The sequence below is a fragment of the Equus asinus genome, chromosome 4 (assembly GCF_041296235.1).
Source record: "Equus asinus isolate D_3611 breed Donkey chromosome 4, EquAss-T2T_v2, whole genome shotgun sequence".
In the NCBI taxonomy this organism is placed as follows: domain Eukaryota; kingdom Metazoa; phylum Chordata; class Mammalia; order Perissodactyla; family Equidae; genus Equus; species Equus asinus.
In genome coordinates, this window is record NC_091793.1 from 134,453,091 (window position 1) to 134,475,445 (window position 22,355).

General features: G+C 46.0%; 1 protein-coding gene and 1 long non-coding RNA gene across 10 annotated transcripts in view; one reads left to right on the forward strand and one right to left on the reverse strand.

The window, feature by feature from the left end:
- The window catches only part of SATB2 (SATB homeobox 2), a 196,416-nt gene that overhangs the window by 162,187 nt on the left and 11,874 nt on the right, over positions 1-22,355 (reverse strand). For 4 of the 9 annotated variants that reach the window (XM_070508300.1, XM_070508301.1, XM_070508305.1 and 1 more), the window contains exons 2-3: positions 18,012-18,093; positions 13,418-13,645 (exon numbers count right to left, since the gene is read on the reverse strand). In XM_070508300.1, the coding sequence (XP_070364401.1) occupies positions 13,418-13,586 (169 nt within the window). In that variant the 5' untranslated portion in view covers positions 13,587-13,645; positions 18,012-18,093. Of the gene's footprint in view, positions 1-13,417; positions 13,646-14,887; positions 15,101-15,240; positions 15,688-18,011; positions 18,108-20,187; positions 22,349-22,355 lie in introns of those variants that run through there. The other 5 variants (XM_070508304.1, XM_014845975.3, XM_044768505.2 and 2 more) reach the window with 5 other exon arrangements.
- On the forward strand, positions 15,430-18,168 carry LOC139045139 (uncharacterized). Its single transcript, XR_011502965.1, has 3 exons — positions 15,430-15,564; positions 17,719-17,838; positions 18,030-18,168. It is a non-coding gene; the product is annotated as an uncharacterized lncRNA (long non-coding RNA).

The following is a 22,355-nucleotide window of genomic DNA, read 5'->3' on the forward strand; positions in this document are numbered from 1 at the left end:
CTTTCTAAATTTAGTAACCACAGAGACATAAAAAGCTGATTCGTCCCAGAATCACAAATTTTTTTTTAAAAAAAGTAGAATATGCAACTTTGTAGATTACAGAGGAGTTCAAACATAAGGCATGTTGTTGAAGTACCCCTTAGTTCAAAGCTAAATTCTTGAGGTTCCTTTCACAGTGGGTTAGAAATGCATACATTATTAAGTTGGCATGCTAAAATGACTATACTATAATTCATTAATACCAGGATTTCTATGCTCCATTAAGTAAAATTTTACTCTGGATGTTTCTGAGAGGATAATGTTTTAAACAGTGTTTAAGTGGAGATGTATTTGCTACTCCCCTCACCCTCATTATCCTCTCTGGAAAGCTATTTGCAAGTCAGAGTCCCATGAGTCAAAAAAGAAGTCAATAAAATTGTCTTTATACTAACATTTTCTTCATTATCTCAGGTTTTGAGATGTGCCTAAATGTTATTTTATCTAAGTTAACAATTAAAATAAAACCCCTTGATTAATTTCTCCGGTGTCATGTCAAGGAAAGGTTAACTGTGCTGAGGTTCTCCAGCGAGGAATTAATAAAGGAATCAGGCGCTCGGCTCTCAATAAGACAAGACTACCCAGATTTCTAGTGGGAATATTTCATAGCACGAGCATGTTTTCTTTGGGGAGTTTAACTCACCAAAATTATTAAAAATTGAGATCAAACACTGGTGCAAAGCCCCAAAGGAAATCATACTAGAGGGGAGAGATTTTTATGAAATAAAAACCTGAAAAGGTAAAGATTTTATAGGGAAAAATAAAAGGCTTTCTCCCTTACAAAAGGAAATCCTACTGTCTATGCTTGGGGTTCAAACAGCAAAACATGTATGGATATTTAATAGACGTGTAGAAATCGTCACTGTGAAATGAATGCAGATTTCACAAAGCCAAGCCGAAGCAGACAGGCAGCTGTCACCATCCTGTCCCCACCACTGAAAGCCACTCTCATTCTGGAACCCAGCAAAGGCCTCCACCGAGACATAACAGCAACCAAGCCCTTGAAAGGGGGAACTAACACTGGGAGGAGAAAAAGAAAGGAACAGGAGGAGAGAGAGCAAGAAAGTCAAAATCATAGTGTGTATTCTGCACTTCCCTAAGGGCACGAGGAAATCTCTGGACTGCAGCACAGAGGATATTATTATTGTGACTGAGATGAAGTTAATAAAACCCGGCATTCAGACTGGGGAAACCCAGATCCCCACTAATGGAATGCTTCCCAGACAAGGTATTTTAAGTATATATGTACCTGTGTAATTTATAGCAATTACTTAAGAAAAACAGAACAGAGAAACTAGTACATTACTTTTTTCACTTTATGATTCTGTCATCTTTATAATTTATATAATTTCCAAAAGAAAATATTAAATTTAATATTAAAAAACCTAAAGAGACCATTTAAGTCACTGCAATAAAACCACTGAAAATCTTTTGTTCATTCTTAATGTTATCCAAAGGATATACCACTCCGCCAAAGGAGGAATGTTATGACTATGACACTTTTAACTCTTTCAGAAGTGTCACCAAAGCCCAAAGTGATTTGTCTCTTGAAAAAAAACAAAAAGAAGTGATAAATTCTTATGCCAAAGAGAATATAATTTTCTACCTTCCTTAAAGCAAAAAAAAAAAACCTGGAAAAGCACCGCACCATTTTAAATTTGAGATAATCCCAGATACTAAACAGATGAAACTCAAAAAGATTTATTTCCCTGGATTCCCTGGATTCATACATTCTTTAAGTTGTGAGCCACAAAATGGAGCCTAGTAGAGTCACTTCTCCCCCTCCCCCAAAAGGCCACAGTTTCAAAAGAGTTCTGATCTCAGGAGCTCAACACAAAATAACAGGAAGACAAGTCAAAGACTCTTTTTCAAACGGTGCATTAAAGGAGAAAAGGGCTCCTTTTGGGGTGAACTTAGAGGTACAGGATTAGGCTTGCAGGCGAACTCCAGTGGGGCCAAGGAGGCCTTGCCTGCCACAGGGAGAACAGCTACTTCATCTCAGCCCCACCGCTGCCCAGATCTTGATAAAGATGACGGAAGGAAATCTACCTAACAGTTTCCAAGAGTATGAGTTCACGTCTTTATTTTGTTAAGAGAAGTAGGATCGACAAACAGATAGGTTTCAAAGAGCAAGCCTGTGTTTATTGTATATCTGAGAGGCTGGCTGTGAGAAAGACAACTTCCCTGAGTCGTCGCAAAGGAGAAGAGAGCTGCATCTCAGAAGCTTCCCCTGGTTGAAAAGAACTGTCTCCCTCCAACTCCAGCTAGACATCAATCTTCAATATAATTATGTTTGACAGAATATAAGCTCTTGGCAGTTAACTTGTTTACAATAAATGCTTAGTTTGGGTACACGGACTGTATTTCAGTCTTATAAATATCAAACACAAACCTACAACAGTCCCATTATGGGCCTGAGAATTATTTTCCTATAAATCTTTTTATTGGGGGGCCGAGGGAATTACTTTGCAGCTTGTTTTCCACTAACCACTTGGAACAGTGTGAAAAGAGGTACATTTATCCTTTGACCCTGTCCTAATTGGAACTCTATACGTTTCCACGGGAGAGCGTGCAGTATCAGTCCTGAACTGCAGGTCAGCCCCCAGACAGGTTTGCCATGGCGGCAAAAAAGATACACACGTGCAACAAAATGGCTCTTACTGAAGTCACGGCATTTTCCTACAGTCCTTTTTCTTCTCAAAGTCTCTTGGGAACTAATGACCGTTTGGGACAGCGTTGGCAGGCTTTCAATAGCAAGCTCCAGTTTGGGGGGTTTTATAAGTTAGCTGTAAAAATGTGCTTTAGGCTTAACCTTACTATGTGAATGGGCCTGTAAATAGAGTTAGTTTTGCTGAACGTTACCTGGGGATTCCTTTGAGAAGGAAAATAATCAGGATCCCCTGATTTACGCTGGCAAAGTGCCTTTACTCAGATCTTAAATGTGTGATAACTTCCCTTTCAGAGAGCGACTTGCTCCTCTCATACTCCCTCCATACTAAAGGGTGTTTGGTCTTCTAACACTACATCTGCCAAATTTATAGGACAAAATCTTGTCTGAATGGAGCCTCGGAAGCTGAAAGCTAGGCCAAACCTCAGGAATCCTCTGGCTTAGCCCCACTCTCCTCTTCTCCAGGCACGCACCTTCACGAGCAATTCTGAACACCTTCTGGTTTTCATGTGACAAAGCATCATTGCAAGGTTTCTTCACTTATTTCTTAATTTCACAAACACCTTGTCAGATTCCTACAATAATTCTTCTTTAACATCGTATGAACATATAGAAAAGATCATTTTAAGAATCCTACCTTAAGAATATTTTTCACAATAACTACTACTGGGAAATTCAGTCACTTTATACTTAATAGTGTGATTCCAACATTTTTCCTTCTAGTCAATGTGATAATTGCAGGTGACATAGAATAAAATATTTTTTTATGTCTCTCAGCTTCTAATAAAGAAGACAAGTAACTGATTTATAAGTTTCAAGGGTCATTAAACATGATTTTATAAAAAAATTTTACCACATGGCTTTTTAGTATCCAGAGACAGGAAAAAATATTTTCATGGCATTATCAACCTCACAGATCTTTATTGTTAATATCAAAAGTACTAGTTTGCAATGTGAACAAATGGAAAATTGTTAAATTCACCTATAATAATCACTCCTTTTTTTTGAATTAAATAAGCCCTTTTAAAACCTTGACTATTTAACTGCTATTTACTCAAGGGAGGGGAAACATGGAGAAGGTGACTATATGAAAAAAAAATACCTTTTTTTTTATTGTACAACAAAAATTCCCTCCAAGGGAAAAAGACATTATGCCAAGTTCCACCCAGAATTAATGTTTAGGTTTAAATTATGAAGTCCAGAAAAAACGGAACCACTAATAGACCCTTAAAGCTCGTGGTATTTGTCAACGCTGTTAGGTTATGTAAATGTTAAAACTGAAAAACCCTTTGCTGACAAAAGTATTTTAATGAAGGTGCTATTAACTAGACTCTCTGAACTGAATTTTTTTTTTTAAAAAAAAAGCCTTTTGATGGGGCAGCTGGTGGCACAGCAGTTAAGTTCGCAGGCTCTGCTTCGTGGCTGGGGGTTCAGAGGTTGGGATGCCGGGTGCAGACCTGCACACTGCTCGTCGAGACACACTGTGGCGGCGTCCCACATAAAATAGAGGAAGATTGGCACAGATGGTAGCTCAAGGACAATCTTCCTCAAGCAAAAAGAGGAAGATTGGCAACAGATGTTAGCTCAGGGCCAATCTTCCTCAACAACAACAAAAAAGCCTTCCGAGCTGTTTGATATAAACTCCACTCTGAAGAGGATTATGCTTGGGACAGTCCTGGGCTTATGAGACTTCTACCCAGAAGAGTTTACTGTCTATCTTATTCCTTTCATTTGCCACCCTCAGAAAGGTTTCTAAATATTGAACCCAAGAAAACTTTTAGCTACAGATCAAAGAACTATTCTCCCCTAAATCTGTCAACCAGGTCCAACCTTGCACTCCAGCTGCTCTGACAGCCAACATTATTTGTGGTTTTAGTACCCCTGCAATGAGCAAGGGTTAACTCCAGTGTCTGGGCTCAACTCCACTGTCATCACCCAAGTTTTCAAGAGCTCACAGTTTCCACGAACAGAGAAAGAAATACGGCTCCAAGTGAAAGAAAACTAGCCACTGATTTTGGCTGCTGCCAGCCGGTTGGCTCCAAGTTGCTGAAAGCTCCCCTCTGGGGAATGAGGGCTCAGCACTGTGAAGGATTATCGATTGAATGGTTCCAATGATTGCAAATCGAGGCCAGAGCCTGTGCATCTCAGGTGACAGTTTATGTCACCTGAGTGAATGTCAGGCGATGTGTACACGTGGAACCTCGGGCCCCCCCCAGCCCCATGTGTGCTGAGAAGAAATAAGGGGGCTCATTATTCATCTTCAACCCTCTCCCAGTCCCCTTCAGCCTGGTTAGGACTTCCAGAGAAGGAGGAACAGAAGGCCCAGGAACCACACCTAACCCTCACTTGCAGGGCTTTGTACCAAAAGAAACATTCATTACTTTTGACTTCCATTTACACAGGTGAGAAAAAAAAAAAAAAAAAAGAAAGGAGGTAGTTATACCTCGGGGAGAATGTTAGAAAATGTGATTTCCCTTCTCAAACTCTGTATGAAGACAAATCGGTGAGCATTTTTAATGTCTCCTGAGCAACCACCTCCCAGGGGCCCCTCTCTGAACTTCCCAGGGAGGAGCAAGAATCAAATGGTCTCACCTCAAAACAGATTTTGGCTAATCAACACGGCAAAGTAAGTGAAAAGCACTTCCGTTATTCTGCATCTTCTCCGAGACTAAAAATTTGTACACTGCGTGACAGGTCCACCTCATTTTTCTTAATGATGTTTTCATTATTCTTTCACTCAATTAAAGCAGAAATGGATATTGCATCTTCTGACTGTGTAATTGTTATTGTAATCTGTTTTCGATCACTGCTTGGGAAATGGGTCCAAAACAACATACACTCTCCACTGCCTCGGAAGGCAAGTCATTTTCTTTTACTACGACACTTAAAGAGACATTTATCATGCTGCTCTGTTAGCATCTTTGGATTATGAAAAAAGAAAGTTCTTGTTCTGTTAACCAAAAAAAATAACGTTTCGAAAACGCTGCTATTTGAAGAGCTTTGCTATGAAGGCATTTTCCTAATAAGCTATCAGTTTTGCCTTTCCTTATATGTATAAATAATTGGAACAAATGCAATAAAAATAGGCAATTTTAATATGGGAAATAATCAAGAAATTTGAAAATCAATCAGATTCAGTTATAAAAGAACTGATATACTTGCTTTCCAGCCAAATATAAAAACAAGTAAAAAATATTTTTAAAAGAAAGAAAAAGATATCTGTGCTTAACGTGATGAAATTCAAATTGTTTCTATGAAAAATGCAAATCACCTCTGTCAGATCTTAGTGCTTTGGAAAACATTTGCTCTAACTGGAGTCTCTATTAATTTTTCTTCATATTTGTGCAAGTCTTCAACAAAACAAAGAAAGTTACTGAGCTGCTGTGCACATTTCAATAACTCTGCAACCATCAGTGGACACCGCACAGTTCCTCTGGTGTAAAATGCCTCTCTTCATGAAAGGCAGCTGGCAGGGTTTCCCTTTAACTTTTTGATCTTTGTTGTTATGTTATGCTACAGTTTAATAACCCACCGTGCTAAGATAAAAATCCATTCCAATGATAAGGCAACTAGCTGAGGGCAGAACCCAATTTGCCTTATATACCAGCAAACAGTAATAATAGCAGGAGCAACTAAAATTGGAATATACTTCCCCCGAGAGTTTTACTATCCTAATATGTCATAACCACAAAAAAAGAATATTCTTACTACAATACAAGACTGCCATAATTTGCTGATAACTTTCCTACAAGGTTCAAATTCTTAAAATTTTTATTAATGCTTTTTTCTTCCTTTCAAGCATTTGTCAAACTAGTAACTTTAATATTCACTAATTTTTAAGTTTTAAAAGTATACACATCAATTAAAAACAGAAAAAATACACGCCATAAACCCAATTGCCATAATTATATATCTAAGTTACATTTAATCCATAAAAGGGCATTTTTACCTAGTTTTTTAAAAATATGGAACATGTAACTTTGCAAATGAGAAGCAAAAGACACACGTTGTAGAGGACAATTTCTGACGCAGCCTGTCACCGCCACTTAATTATACTGACTTTACCACAATTTTTTAAATCACTTGTTATTAAACAGCAAAACAATTCTGCTAATTGAAAGCAAAAAAAATTATATAGAATTCGATGATTTTGAAAACTCCACCATGGAACATTTTTACATAAACACTGTGTAGCATGAAGGACTTGTGGGGCTTGTTTCATGTAAAAGAAGAAAATAAATGTTTGGTTGATCGCTGACAATAAGGGAACCAATGTGACTTCAGAAAATGGAAAATAACACACTACAGAGGCTACCTCTGTGCTTTTTTGGAAATCTGTAAGTCCTCAACTGGCTTTTGTTTTAACTCATACCTCAATTCCACTCAGGGCCGTCTACTCTGACTTTGAAATATCTATCACATTACCCGTAAGTAGTAGGATGATGAATTCTTTGTATATAAAGATCCATTTTTAACACATAGACATTTGCAAACCTCTATCACACTTTAAAATAAAAAGAATTCACAGCCCTCCTCACTGGCACCCTAAATTAATGCTGGAGAGCACTGGGGATTGGAAGGGAGAAAGGCCCCATGCAATCAAAGACAGCAGAGGGAAATCACTCATTTTAAAACGGCTGTAAAGAAAAGAATGCAAATTAAAAGGCAAATTCTCTTCTTCGGTTTTTTGAGTTAAGCATAAAGGTCTCCTACTTGAAACCATTTTCAGTTATTTCTTTCTTTTCTTTCTTTCTTTTTTTTTTTTTTTCCAAAATATAATGAGTTAAAATGTATGGGTTGGATCCAACATTTCACTGCTGTTCTTATTCCTGGGGCGTGGGGGAGGGGGAACTTGCTGCCAAAGCTTCTGAAAAGAGAGTTTGGGCTGCTAATTTTCCGTTCACAAAATCTAAATTCCCCTTATGCATCTCACACAACTCATGAAATAATATGAAACAGTATTATATCACTGCAAATTGAGACATTTTTATCAAAATAAAGAGTGATGATGCCAACATTTCATTTGTCATTTCCCACTTGTCACTTTTCACTGACAAACTGTTACACATACAACTTTTGTCAAATGCTCCATCTTTAAATATGTTCCAAATGCCATTGTATCTCAGCATTCATGCAAGGAAGAGAGTAAAAACTATTACGTTACCACACATTAGTTATATAGGTTAAAAAAAAAGTCTACTTCTTAGAGAAAAGAACATAAAGGACTTTTTATTTATTTACATGCTATGTAGGATAAAGTTTGGTTTCCTGAAATAAAACAAATTATGTACATACTTTACGCACCTAACGTGAGGTTATTAGTTACAAGAAACTTTTTTAATGGTGAGAAATTGGGTCATTTTTACTTCAACAGAAACCTAAAAACTCTAAAAAGACCAAAGAAAATAATACAATTTGGAATTCATCTAGCCCTGTTCATTTAATATATCTTTCTTTATATATGCATATAAACTGTCTCTACACCAAATTCTTTTTTTAAAAAAAGAAAAATAAGGGTGTTAAATTATCCAAGTAGAACCACCAAACTTGACTGCTTACCAGATATACCTTGCCAGATACACCAAATAATTACCCTGTCTTGCCTGGAATAAAACTGACTTCCATATTCTTAAGATAACTTAAATTTATATTCTTAGATGTCTAATAAACGGTGATGAGTCTGTCTCTCTCCCTCCAGAGACAGAAGGGCAAACATATATACACATATATATTCAAAACAGGAGAGAAGAATAACACGGGATATCTAAGATGTGCACACTGATTCTGCTAGTCACAACCCAACCCCCCCAAAAAGGATGATGCTGCTTATTTTCTGCAGAGGTTAAAAAACAGACGCCTTAAGGGACATTGACATAGTTCCAACACACACACACATACACACACGTTTCACTGCAGATGATCTTGAATATATAATGGTCAGTGGGTTTCTGCTGATGGAACATAAGGCTTCCAAAATTACTCGAAACATCAAATTATGCTCAGGACTTAGAGGGGCGGATACCCTATGTTCTGTTTAATGTGTACGTTCCATTGCATATATTTTTTTAACCAAGTATATCTTTATTTTAATAACAGGCCGAGGACTAAAAACACTTTAGAGAAGGGCTATTTTTCTACCTCAGCAAAACTACAGAGGACAGTCTAGATTGTTGGATGACCCCAAAGGCTAAGGTCATTCTATTTAAATCTTACACTTGTTAAAAAAAAAAAAAAAAAACGTGGAATGGAAGAGGGAAATACAATCTTTTCTCTTTTGAAGTAATAACACGAGTCCTCCCTACAAGCATAATGGTGTTCATCCTTGGCTAAAATAAATTTAATGAGTTTTCTCCATTTCGCCGACGTTGACAATGAGTTTCTAAATTTCTAAGTATTTTATACATTTCAGTACATCAACATCTATACTCTTTCATATCTGCACTCCTTTCGGAAAGTCGAATGTCTCTCTACAACTGTTAATATGGTGAGGACACCTGACCCGAACTGCATTTCTTTTCATCAAAAAGGAAATGTTCCACAGGTAGACTATTAAATTAACTGTTGTTACAGACAATGTTCAGCTCTAAATGAGGCCCTGCTCAGCAACTGGGATCATATTTGCTTCCCTATTAGAATACATTGGTGTGTATTGCATGATTACTTTTTTCCCTTGCAACAAGCCAGTGATGTTCTTGAAAGGGCTGCTTGGTAGCAAGAATAGGTCTACTCTGGGTCAACTAGCTATAGATAACTTCAACAGACAATTCTTCAACAAAATTAAATTGCTATTTTAAAAACTAATTCTTTTTCCCAAAAAAGCAATTTTTTTCAAAAAAAGCAAATATCTCTAAAAGATATTCCCAGTGTTTAAACATTTTCCCCTAAACTCTAGAACATTTAACACCAAAAAAATTATCAAAATTCATAAGAAAATGAAAAATATCAAAGATTTCTGATGTTTAATGCCTCCTATCAGCAAATACACCATCTGGTATACTCAAGCACTCTTCATTCAGTTTAAATAAAGCTGTCTGAAAGTTCTTCTCTAAGCCAACATTAAAAAATGAAAATGCTTGTGTTAACAATAAATGAAGCACAATAATTTATTGCTATTAAAGCACAACTGGCCAGCACCTTTCAGCAGTCCAGGAGGAAAACAGAATGCCTTGCTTCCTATGGAACCTTGATTGGCATCACTTTCATTTTATGCTGTAGGTTGCGTGGCTGAAGCATCACATACAGCAGAACATTTTAGGTACTTATGCTAATGGTGGTAAAGAGGATCATCTGATTCTTATTTTTGTCATCCCTAACAATCTTCTCTTTTTCTAAATCTTCAAATAGATCTGTAAGTCGTAATCAACAATTTCACAAATATAAATTCCCCCACCATTAATCATCCTTTTTCAAAATCCTTATGGAGTGAATTACTAGCTGAGAGGGGACGCCAATTCTAGTAAGTGAATGTTACCCAGCAGGGATATAAAGCTGTCAACACCACGGTGCTCTTGCTTGCTCTAAACTCTCTCCCAGCCTTCATATGGTTTTTAAAGAGATATTAGCCTTTTTTTTTCCTGAGGACCTTCTATAAAAGCCGACTGTTATACATATCTGAGCACTTATATTTTATTACATACATGCTTTAAAATACACTGCCTAGATAAGAGCAAAAACATCCTAGAAAGTGTTGGAAAGGCAAAACAAAACTGATCTACTTTCTAATAGTCTTCTAAAACTAATCACATTGTAAACAACACACTAACTTTTAAGTCCCCTATTAAAGCGCAACCTTGAAGGACTGTGATAGTGTAACTACCATCTCAACTAGTTAAATCTAGACACTAAAATAATGGCTCTCTTTTTTTTTTTTTACAAACACTTGGTTCTCAAGAAAAACCACAGCAAACTCTCTCCCTAAAAAAGTAGAACAGCAACAGAATTTACTATTGCAACCAATTCATTCAGAAACATTTCTTCACCTCACTGTTTATCAAAAGCAGTAGGATAAGCTGCCATTTGTTGGGCGACCAATTAAACTTAATGATTCCCCCTATTTTTAAGGGGAGAAGTTTCAAGAAAGAGAATCACTAAAGGTTAACAAATGTATCCTCCCAAATTTTGAGCTCTATTTTTAAAACATATTATTATAGCCATCTTTACAACACTGACAAGACTGCAATATATCTGGGAATGGTAATAAATGACGCAGAGCTATAAATATTTTTGTAGTTTCTATGCTTATTCTATTGCTTCATAAGGAAAATTTAAACAAAAGGAGGTAGGGTGATAGAAATATATCTGTTTCATATTTACCTTATGTTTCAAAAAAAAAAGTCTTTCTGCTATAAAGAACTGCTAACAGGAAATATATTTTAAAAATATTTTAGAATTTAGAATGTGGATTTTTTAAAGGCTTTGCCTTTCTCCAATTTATATACATGATTAAAAGCTACAAAGAAATGAAATTATTAATATCTTAATGTACACTTGGAAACTACATAAACTTAAACCCACAAAATAATCATTAACATTCAATAAGAAAACTTTGTACTACCAAAATTTTTATGTTCCACGTTATTATATTTTAAAGCTTTCAAAGTTAAAATCTTTCCAAACAATCTATTATGCTATATATAGCAAAATGTTTCTTTTAAAAAGAATCTTTAAAAATCTATCATATGCAAACTATTTTCACCACTTTACTATTAAGTATCATAAATGGTACTTATTGAGACAAAATAATATCATCTCTATTTTCAGTTTGGGAAGCAGCTAATAAGAACTCTGATATTACTAAATTAAGTTAAAGCTCAGAAAAAGTGACTAAAGCAGCTTGTTGAAACAAATCTACTATTCCTTACCAAGACTTAAGAATTTTAGTTTACATCAAATTTATAATAAGTGGTCAAATGTGAATTAAAGTCTCAGAAAATATGAAAAGCGACCACTGTTTTACACTCAAGGTACCCCTGGTCAACAAAACCAGGTAGTTTCTTTCATAGTTCAATACAATATAGAAAGAAAAAATACAACTTGTTTTAGGGAAGCACAATTGTTAACAATTACATTCTAAAATGTTCAGAGAGTCTTTTCAATTTAGTGAATTTTATTAGGTCTTCAGAAAGAAAGTGAAATTTTAAGTCCAAGCTTTTTCTTGATGCCTCAGGCCACTTTAAGAACACATCCCCTCCAAGGATTTCCAAAAGGTTTTCAATCAAACATTATCAGCACTTATATTGTCTCACATTTGGCTCCATCATATTCACCTCATATTTTTCTTTCTTATATTTATATACTAAACGATACGAAAAGTCCTAAGGGATTGCTCCAGTCTCAAGACAACACATTAATAAAGCCCACTCTGAAAAAGTGGGTCACCGAACTACCAAGTGCTCTTTGCTTCCTTAAAGTATATCCTCACGTCCCTCAAATGGAAGACACATAAGGCACAATCTATGGCCAAATAATTTTTTTAAAGCTTTAGAAATTGCAAGAATGAGTGCTTCTCAGGGGAGGTGATTAATATAAGGAACTAAGACAAATCATCCTGAATGTCCACCATTAAGAAATAGTAATAGCAAAATAAGGAAAACTAAAAATGTGTTATTTTATAAAATGTGTGTTTTTAACTTCTTAAAAGGGAGTGGACATATAGAGTTAAGTATTTACTTCGAAATACATACTATGACTATTTAGAACATGGGATTGGAGCTTATCACTAGGTTTTGCCAGGGTTTTATATCATTTCAGGCAGGCTAATATAAAGAACTATATTAAATAGGCTACCGCTGAAAATATTAGAGAAAAAAAATCCTTCAGAAGTAAAAAAATTTTAACTAGTGATTTATCTCAAACACACAAAAAATTAATGCCATGTAGAATTGTGCATTTTATATGTAAAAAAAACTAAACAAGTGGCACATGAACCTCAAAATAGTTAAATGTGTAAATTTCTCATATCTTTATTTTATAAAATTACTTTTCTTAACCACTTTAAAAGAAAGCAGTTGTTTAAATAGCAAAAATGACAAAAGATTTTCTGTAAATAATATTAAATTCTTGGAAAGGGAAACAGCATGGAGCCAGAAGGACTACTACGTTCTTTGTACCTGTCTTGCTATAATTCATAACAAAGTTCCGAATGCATATGCCTTTAATCTCCATAGGAAACAGTAGCATTAAAGCCTCTCGCGGCTGACAGATTCGTGGTGATTCTTTATTTGCCCCTGGAAATGTGGCAGGGAACGTTTCCAGTTGTTACTCATTGTCTCAGCCCTGTCCTACCTCAAAAGTGACACCGGCACTCGGGCCCCTGGGCCAGCCTGAGCGTGAAAGACTAATCCACCAACGCGAACGCCCCTAGACTTCATCCCTACTACAGACACTCTGAGGCAAGGCAAAGGAGTTAAATCACTAAAAGCTCTCTAGGAAAATCTAGAAACAGTTAGCTGGCTGTGACATAAACCTGCCAACACCTCAGCACACAGTGGCAAAGTGCCCAAAAAATGCCACCCTCTGGGTAAACCACTTTCTTGTTTCAACTCGAGATGAAGCTACCAGTTGCAGATGAGAGGCGACAGGGGCATTATTTGGCAACCTGGAGCTCACTTCCTGTAATCCTACACCGCGACAGCGCCTAATCAACCTGAACCCTGACACCCGGGCCATTATCGCCGGGCCGCGGGCCTCGCGCCTCCCGCTCGGGGCTGTTACCTCCCACGGCCTTGGCCACGGCGCCGTTGGGCCTCCCGCGGGCTCCCATGGGGCTGCCGTTCTGCTCCAGCCGGGCCACCTTCGCCGGGGGAGGCCCCTTGACGTCGGGGCTGCCGCTCCGCCGGTCGGGGCTGTCCCGCAGACACGGGCTCTCGCTCCGCCGCTCCATGCTGCTCCGACTCGGAGACAAAGTTCCCACCGGCAGGTCGCAATAAAACGCGCAGGGACCTAGGGAGGGGGCGGGGGGGAGGGAAGGGGGAGGGAAAAAAAAAAGAGGGAAAACCGCTCACACACGTGATAGACGTTCAGGCCAGTGGCAGAGCGCTGCACCAAAGCCACACAAACTTCCTCCCACGCTGCCCGAGGGGCCCGAGCCGGGAAGCCGGTCCCCACCTTACCCTGGGCGGCCCAAAGGAAGCCCAGAGCTTAGGGTGCTGCGACTCTGCCCAGTCCCTGCTCCCCAGGAGTTAGCCCTCGGTGACGACGGCCGGCCCGCGCCCAAGGGCGCCCAGAGGTGGCCCATTCATTGGGACGGGGTGGGCATAAACCGTTCTCGGGTGCGACAGCCTCGCCGTCTGGGGGTCAGGGTTGCGGAAGAAGTGAACTTCAGAAAAAGCTATCTCACCCACTCGAGGAGGGGGTGGGGGATGTACACAAGACCCTAAGAAACCGATTAACCGCATGCTGAAGGCGCCGTGAATGGCGGGGCAGGAGCCGACGGCCTGGCAGAAGGACCCCTCGAATTCCCGCTCTTTACCTTTACCCAGCACGTCTTGAGACACATACACACTTTACACAAAATCAACCCTAATTCCACATCATAAGTATCCAAAAACACTTGGAAGTATTCATCACAACCACCTCCAGAAGAACCTTCAACACAAGGGCGGGGGGGCTACTATTTTAGAACGTTCTTATCTTCATCCGATCCTAAGTGATTTTTTAAAAACTCTTCAGCATAAAACACAAAAGCAAAAGAGCATTTCAATTATTACGTTCAGGAGCAGCCTTTATCAACCCCAATTTTAAAATCTCTCCAAAAAGTTTTCCTGTGGGTCGTTTGGCTGGCAGCGCGCTCCTCAAGGAACCCGCAGATCTCGGCACCCCTGGATTTTGGGGCGACGGAGAAGGAGGGGGAAACACCTTAGGAAACGGCGCTCACATTGTCACTGACATCCCCAAGAAGCAGGGACCCGGCACAACAAAGTGCGCTGCGAATCCTCGCGGGCGCTCTCGCCGTGGGAGAAGCCGCGTCGCCACAGCTCGAGGAGACAAGGTGGGGGTGGCAGAGGGGAGAGGAGAGATGCGAGAGATGCGGAGACGCCGCGGGAGGGCTGCAGGGAAGATTCCGCCCGCATTCCCGGCTGCGCTGTCCCGGAGGGCGAGAGCTGCCTGGAGGGGACGCAGCCAGACCCGGGGCTTCCCCGAACTCCCGAGCGGGGCGCGGGAGCCCTCGCCCCGCGTACTTACTGCTCACGGTCTGTCTGTAACTTGGCTGGCTGGGGCTCTGTCCATGGAGCAAAAGTAGAGAATCCAGGGTGGAAAGTTTCTGGTGCTTTGCCTTGCAGTGTTCTCCTAGTCTTCCTTTCTCTTTACTCCTTCCCCTCTCCTCTTCCCCAGGTCCTAACGTTTAAGGTCCTGGGTCAGGGTGTCTTCTAGTGCGGAGATGGTTGTTATGATGATGATGATTGGGGAGGGGGTGGGGTAGGGGGAGGAGGAGGAGAGGGAAAGGAGGGCTCCTCCAAAGGGGCACCCGAGCGAGCAGGGGGAGGGGACGGCGGAGGAGGGGAGAAGAGAAGGAGGCTGAAAAAGCCTTTTCACACCTTCGGGAAGGAGACCCGTTCTGGAGAGAAAGGGCTGAGAGCTGGGAGGCGGCGGAGGCGGGCCGGGGCTGCCGCTTCGCGGGGCTGCTAGCTCGCGAGGAGGCGCGGCCGGAGCCGTAGGGCCGGTGCCACCGAGAGCCGAGAAGGCGCAGGGACCCGGGACCGCGCGCGGGAGGAATCGCGGCGGCTGCCCAAGCTGTCACCTCCAGCCTCTCCCCTCTTGGCCGCCGCCGCCAGCAGCCAGAGCCGGACTCACTGACAAGCCGCAGAGAGAGACACACTGAGAGGGAGATGATTATTAGTTGCGTTGAGTCATCAGGCAAAGTGAGTCCTTTTGGGTTGTCCTCGGTTTCCGATTTCTCCCCCTCCCCCTTTCCGTCCCCAGATCTAGCGCCTTCAAAATAATAATTTGGGGTGGGGGTAGGGGAAGTCTCTGGGTTATTTCGGGATGAGGGTTGGGGGGGAAAGATCTAAACCCAAGCCAGACTGGTCCACCGCAATGAAGGAGGAGAGTGGGGGGCGGGGAGGAGGGCTGGGGAGGTTGCGGGGGAAGGGGGGCCCCGCCTGGCAGGAAATTAAACATCAATCAATCAATCGCTGTGAGCCCGGCGACCCAACAGCGGCGGGGCTGCGGAGGATGCAGAGGGACAGGCGAGGGGTGGGTGGGAGGCAGGGAGGAGGGAGGAGAAGGAAGAGGAGAGCCGGCGGTGGGAGAGCGGTGTGGCGAGCACCGCGCGCGCAGGGCGGCGGAGGACCGATGGCAGCGAACCGGGTGCCGCGCGGGGCGCTGGCCGCGGCCGGTGGGTGGGTGCGCCCGGGTGCCGGCGGGCGCCGGGGCCCGGGGTCTGGTCCTCCTCCTCGTGGCGGGTCCAGGGCGCGGCTGCCTCGCCCAGCCCCTAGGCGCGCTCGTCCCGGCGCGGAGGCGGAGGCGACGAGGCAGGAGCTGGCTGCCTGTCTCCCGGCGGAGGCGCAGACCGACGCGCAGGAGGCGGCCGCGCTGCCTCGGCTCCCGGTGCTGCCAACTGCGCCGAGTACTTTCGACTTTGGAGATAGGAGGGCTATCGCCTCCCCCACCCACCGCCTCCGCCCACCACCCACCGCCTCCGCCCCTCCGAGCAACTTTTCCCGGTGCCTGCGAGCTCCCCCTCGGCGCGGAGCCGGCCGTCCGGGCCCGCCGCGCCGCCGCCCGCGCGGGGAAGGCCGCTTCTCGCTCAGAGCCGGCGCGGCCGCGGGTCCCGAACAATAGCCCGGCTGTCCCAAATGGCAGGAGCACCGGCCCTGCCCGCCGGGCTGCGGGTGGCACAGGAGCGGGAGCTGCGCGGGGGGCGCGGGGCGGGGGACATCCCTGGACGACGTCCCTGGAGCCCTGGCGGCGCCGGCGACATCTCGAGCAGCGGGGCCGGGGCCGCCTGGAGGCCGTGACGCGGTGGCGGCGAGGGCGGTGGGGCCGCCTGTCCTCCGGCTGCGGGGCTGGCACTCCTGGGACCCCAGGCGGCTCGAGCCCTGGGCTTGGAGCGTGGGGAGGGCTGGGCGGTGGGGACCCGGCTTCCCCTTCCCGGGGGAGGCCGCGCGGGGGCGTCCCCAGCGGGTCCCGCGGAGGCGTCACCGAACCACAAACTTTTGCCCACTCCCGCGGCAAAGCCGCCCGCAGCCCAGCGCTGGCCGCCGTGCCCATTTAAGGTGGCGCGGGCGCTAGCCGAGCGGACCGGGCTCGGGCCGCGCTTTTGTCCCGGAGGTCCTCCTCGGGCGCGGGACCTCCTTAAACAGAAGCACGTGGACAGGCGCCGCGGGCCCCCGCGAGACGCTCGGGGCGCCGGCTGACATTCGCGGTCCCGACCTGGGGCGGGAAAATGTGGACGCGTCCCCGCCCGCCTTGAGGCCGATGAAGTCCCCTCAGCAGGCGGCACCGCCTGTCCCTCCCGCACACCTCGGCTCTCCTTCCTAGTCCCCTGGACCCCGAGGACTCCCCACCCTCTCGCCGCCTGAACCACCGGTCCCCCTTAAGAAGCGTTGACTGTACGGCGGCGCCAGAGGGCCAAACTAAATTCGGCTCCGGGAAACGCGCTCGGGGGGCAAGTCTGGAAATCCTGGTCCGGCGCAGGGACAGCGGGAAGCCGCGCCAGCCTAGTGTGCTCGGGCCAGGCTGCCGTCCACTCGCCGCACCCACCCGGTGGTCGGCGTGCACGCGGCCACCCGCTCAAAGGCAGGGACCTGGGAGGCGGGGGAGCCTCTAGAAGAGAAGGGGTCCCAGAAGCAAAATTTGCCCCCGGCCTAAGTCTCAGCGCCTAGATCCCGGAGAACCCCGCACCCAGGCGCCGCCCACCAAGTTCCAAAGGAGCCCCGGGCGACCCGGGAGGCGGTCGGAGCCCAGCCGAGAAAGGAAGCCAGCAGGATAGTAACCCTTCAAAGAGCCACCCTGGAGATTTAGGCAGCGTTTTTTTCCCCCTGTTTTTTTATTCCCCAAACCCCATCCCCCAGGCTCCCCTAAACGAGCGGGTTAGAGAAAATGCTCAATTCGAAGTCTGTGAGAACAAAGTGGCTCAAGTGAATCAACTCGTGGTGGTAGCTAAAAGGTTTTTGGCTGCAAACAAACAAACTGTAAGTTTGATCGACAAACTTTTTTTTTAACCTGTAATATCACGTCGGTATGGGAAGGGGGTGTTGCAAAAACCAGCTGCCGCTGTCAAAGTTTGAGCCCGTTTCCAAAATGGGGAAAGGCGCATTTCTTATTAATATCTTCACAACGATAATAATGCTGTTTCTTTCCTTACCTTGGTGTTGAACTGCAGAATCCTCCTCCGGATCAATGTCCAGGAACTTAGAAGAATTGGTGATATTAGGACCTCAGTACTTCTGGAAAAAAATGCAAATGGTTTAGCCAGGATCTTTCCTGTCTGATTCGTCACTATTATTATATCTGATGATGCGAATGGTTGGAGCGATTCAATCATAAGTCATTAATGAGCTATTTTATAAACACCGCTGTCTGAAGATCTTCATTTACATTTTGCGAAGGATCTCTTCGCGAACCTCCCAGGCTTGTGTCAACAGCATGATTACGGGACTTCAGTTACACTCATAAACAACACAGCCGTATTGTTAATCGGTTAATATTTTATAAAGTGTAAATATTTTATTATGTTTTGAAGAGAACTATTGATTCTAAATTATTAAACCTCTGAGAAGGACGATTTAAATAAAGTATACAATTAAGTACAATTAAATGTACATTGGGACTAGTTTGTTTTCAGATTCTGCACCCTTTTAAATTCATTGATTTTTCTCCTCATTGGAGTTCCCTCTTGTCTGTTTTTGGTAGTGAACAATTCTATCATTTTGGGCAAAAGAACTCAAATTATTTAAAATTGCATTTAACATAGATGAGAATATCGGATACTGTGAATTATTACCAGAAATGTATTTTGGATTTTTTGTAGATTTATGCTTAGTGACACTTTTTACAAATTTCTTTGGATTTACAAAAGGAGAATCCTAGAAAGTTTTGTGATATATGTCTGGCGTGAGGTTTTTTTCCTTGAGTTTTGTCCCTAATAAAGGCCTTTTCTGTTTCAAATTACATAAGCTTTTCACTGCACAATTTTCGTATTGACTTTATTTCAACTGAAGTAAGTGATCCTTTTCAGCATGTTTAATTTTGAAAATAAGAAATTTTAAATAACATTTTTACCTTTTGCTAGGATTTTCTGCTTTTTAAACAGTAAATAAATTATGATGATTCAAAAGTTTTGTTTGGTTTCGTTTTATATTGCTCAAGTGGTTTATTTCCAAACATTTTTTAAACAAAATCACACTCAAGAAAAGAATTGGTTTTAATTACGTTTGGGTTTTTTTAAAAAAATAATTTGATCCAAAACGCATTTTTGCGCATTACGTGATAGTTTGCTCCAGCGCTTAAAGCATAAAGTTCACACTGGGGGACAGTTTTATCCCTCAGCTTGCTAGTCACTGACGTTTTTGTCGGGAATCTACTGAACAGTTTTTCTCCCTTCCTCCCCCACCCCCAATTTTTTTTCATATACTATTTAGTCAAAGGTCGCTTGTCTTTCATAATCACACTGAGATTTGTTATTTTAAAAATCAACGGATCTTTGTACGCTGGGCTTAAATAGGCATGTGTTTTCCTATTTCTTACGTTCTCCACTTTTCTCTCTATCTCTTGTCAGGCCTTTCTTCTCCTTTCTTTTACGGCCTGCACTTTTAATGACCACATTTCTTGATTTCTGTTTCTGGACACCGAGGTTTTTGCCGCGCTGGCTCTCAACTCTGGCCACCCTTCCTCCCCCAGTGCCGGCGCGGGACGGCCTAGGCCCTACGACCCGGGCGTAGGGTGCCGGGGGCGCGCGTGCTACTCTGGCTCTCGGCCCGGCCACTCGGGCCTCTGAAGGCCCATCATCCATCGCCAGGCTCCCTGGATTTCAAGTCGGGTCACCCAGGCAAAGAGGCCCTCCCGGCAGTGCGCTGCCTCCTAGGGAACACGGGAGAGTTGTGCCGCGTGTTCCCTTCGCTCCCGCGCGCACGGGGAAAACTCTACGCGAATCGCGAGCGTCAAAAGCCTTCGACGGCTCCTGGGAACCCACGCGGGCCTGCCTCTCCCCCCACCCCCCCGCCCCGGGCTTGCTCTGCTGGGGGCGAGAGGAGGGCGGGAGGGACTCCTTTCTTTCACATGAAGCCCACGCCAGCTCTGAAGCCAATTTCCGCCGCGGACTGTCCGGGGAGAGTTGGGCGACCAACATTTTCGCGGACCGCATTACTGCACCGGGCTTGGATTGGAAATTGGATGTGCCGGGGGGCCCAGGGCCCGGGGCCAGAACGCCCCGAGGGGAACGCGCCTAAAAGACAGCTCGACTAGAGTGGGCTCGAGCCCCTTCCCAGACTGCTCCGGGGCGTCTGGAGACTGACCGGGGCGCAGGGGCGGGGGACACTTACTCCGTTATCCGCACGCCTTTCTCGTTGGCATCAGAGCCGGACAAACCCCAACCCGCGCCGGGCAAAGATAAATTACTCTTGGCTCCCCCAGCGGCTCGGGGGGTCTGGGCGGGGGCGGAGCGGCGAGGAAGCCGTCGGGCCGCCTAAGGTAGGGGCGGTGGAGGTCCTGCTCCCATCCTCAAGCGAACGAGCTCCTGCGGCCCGGACAAAGAGATGCGTCTCGGGGAGACGACTGCTTGGGGAAGGGTGGTGCAACTAGTCGGCGTTAGATGGTGAGCCGAGTACCCAGGAGCCTGGAGGATCGGGGGTCCCGGGAACAGACAATGCAGAGGCCCAGAGGGCTCGAGGAGACGCGCGACGGTGGGCCTGGGCGCTGCCTCAGGCGACGATGGGAGCTTTCTGTCCCGGGGGCCCAGATGTAGGGGACGGGAGAGGGCGTCGGGAGCGGGTACTGCCTGCCTCGAGTGAGGAAAGCGAGAGGACAGGTTTCGAAACTAGGGGAGTCGTGGTGGGGAAGATGAGGATGTGCTCTGGTCACGGCCGCGGGCTGGGAGGCCCGGGAAGGCGGAGGGCCTGCGGGCTCCGAGCACTCCTCCAGCGACGCGGGACAACGCCCCCGGGCTCCCCGATCCCTCCTTCTTTTCCAGACTCGGGAGCTTAATAGCTGGATCTTCCCGTGCAGCAGCGCAGCGAGAGAATGACTGCCCTGCTAATCTAGTTTTTTAACATAGAAATCGACTTTAAACGACCGGGAGAACAAGGCGAAGGGGGAAAGAAAACGAAACGCCAAAGCAGCCACCGCCGCCTCCCCGCCCCTGCTGGAGGGGGAGTCGCGCTCCGGACCCGCCGCCTTTTCTATCCGGAAACACCGCGCGAGGCGGAGTTGGTCGGTGCCATCTCCAAGCCCCGGGCCCAAGGTGGCGGCGAAGAACCCCGTGGCCTCGACTCGTCGTCACGGCCCCGTCACCCCTGAGCCCGGGTCACTGCCCGGGTCCCAGACCCGAGCCTCGGCGTCCTCTCCCGACAGCGCCACCGCGTGGGCTGCGGCCGAAACCTGCGCCGCCCGTTCAGTCGGCCGCGTCCGGGAACCGGCCCTTCCGCGTCGCCTCCAGTCTTCGGGTTAAAGATGCTGCGGGGGATGGGCAGGTGCCCAGCCTGGGGGACAAACGGACCACCTAACACAAACACGCGCCCGGCAGGCAAAACAGAGGCGCCCTCCGTTTGTCCCAACCCCTCGTAATGAAAAGCACACATGGGAAGTCCAGGCCACGGCGCCCCACCTGCACCCAGACTCCAGGCAGGCCAGCCTGCGCCGTCCACTTCGCGCCACCCCTAGCAGGGCGAGCGAGCCCGGGAAGCCGGGGCCGAGGTGGCCCAAGCCAGAGCGGTTCTGGGAGCGCTTCGCAGCTCTGGGCCGCCGCCGGTCTCGAACCGCGCCAGAGTGCGCGAGGACGCATGCTGCGGGCCCAAGGTCCCGGTACCCGCTGGGACCGAAGACGAAGCGGGTGGCCGACTATCCCGCAGTCCGAACCCGTCCAGAGTGGCGGGGAACCTAGAGGGCCTCCCGGGCCGGCGACTCGCCTGTTGTCTCGGTTTCGCGAAACCCCACGGACACCCTCTTAGTCTGTCAAAGCTTGACCCCCGGGCTAAGGCCCAGGCGGCTGTGACAGCGGCGTCTGGGGCTGGGCTCTTCCCCACCCCGCGCTGCCTTGCCTCCCGGCCCCGCGGCCAAGCCCGGCCCAGCCCCACATCACCTCGCGCCGCCCGGAGCGACGAGAGGACTAGAGAGCCCCACGTCGGGCTTAGAGGACTCCAGGGGGTAGGTAGGGGCTTACTGTAAATAAACCCACTGGTCACACGCGCGCACACATCCACACACAGTTCGGGACTGCCAGCTATCGAAATGGACAACGACCTAGAAAGGTGTCAATTCACCTGGTGCCCACCCCATTACGAAGCTCGCAGCCCCAACGAAACAGGAGCGAGCCCTGGACGCCCGAGCGCTCCCACGCGCGGCGCCCGGCGGCCCAGGCCCGGTGGCGCGGCGGCCGGCGGCTGTGCGGCGCTCGCCGCGCGGGGCCTCTCCACCACGCCCGCGTCGTGGGCTGCGACCTGTTCCCTTCCAGATGCTCACACCCCTGGGCCACGCGGAGCTGTCTCCCGGCGTG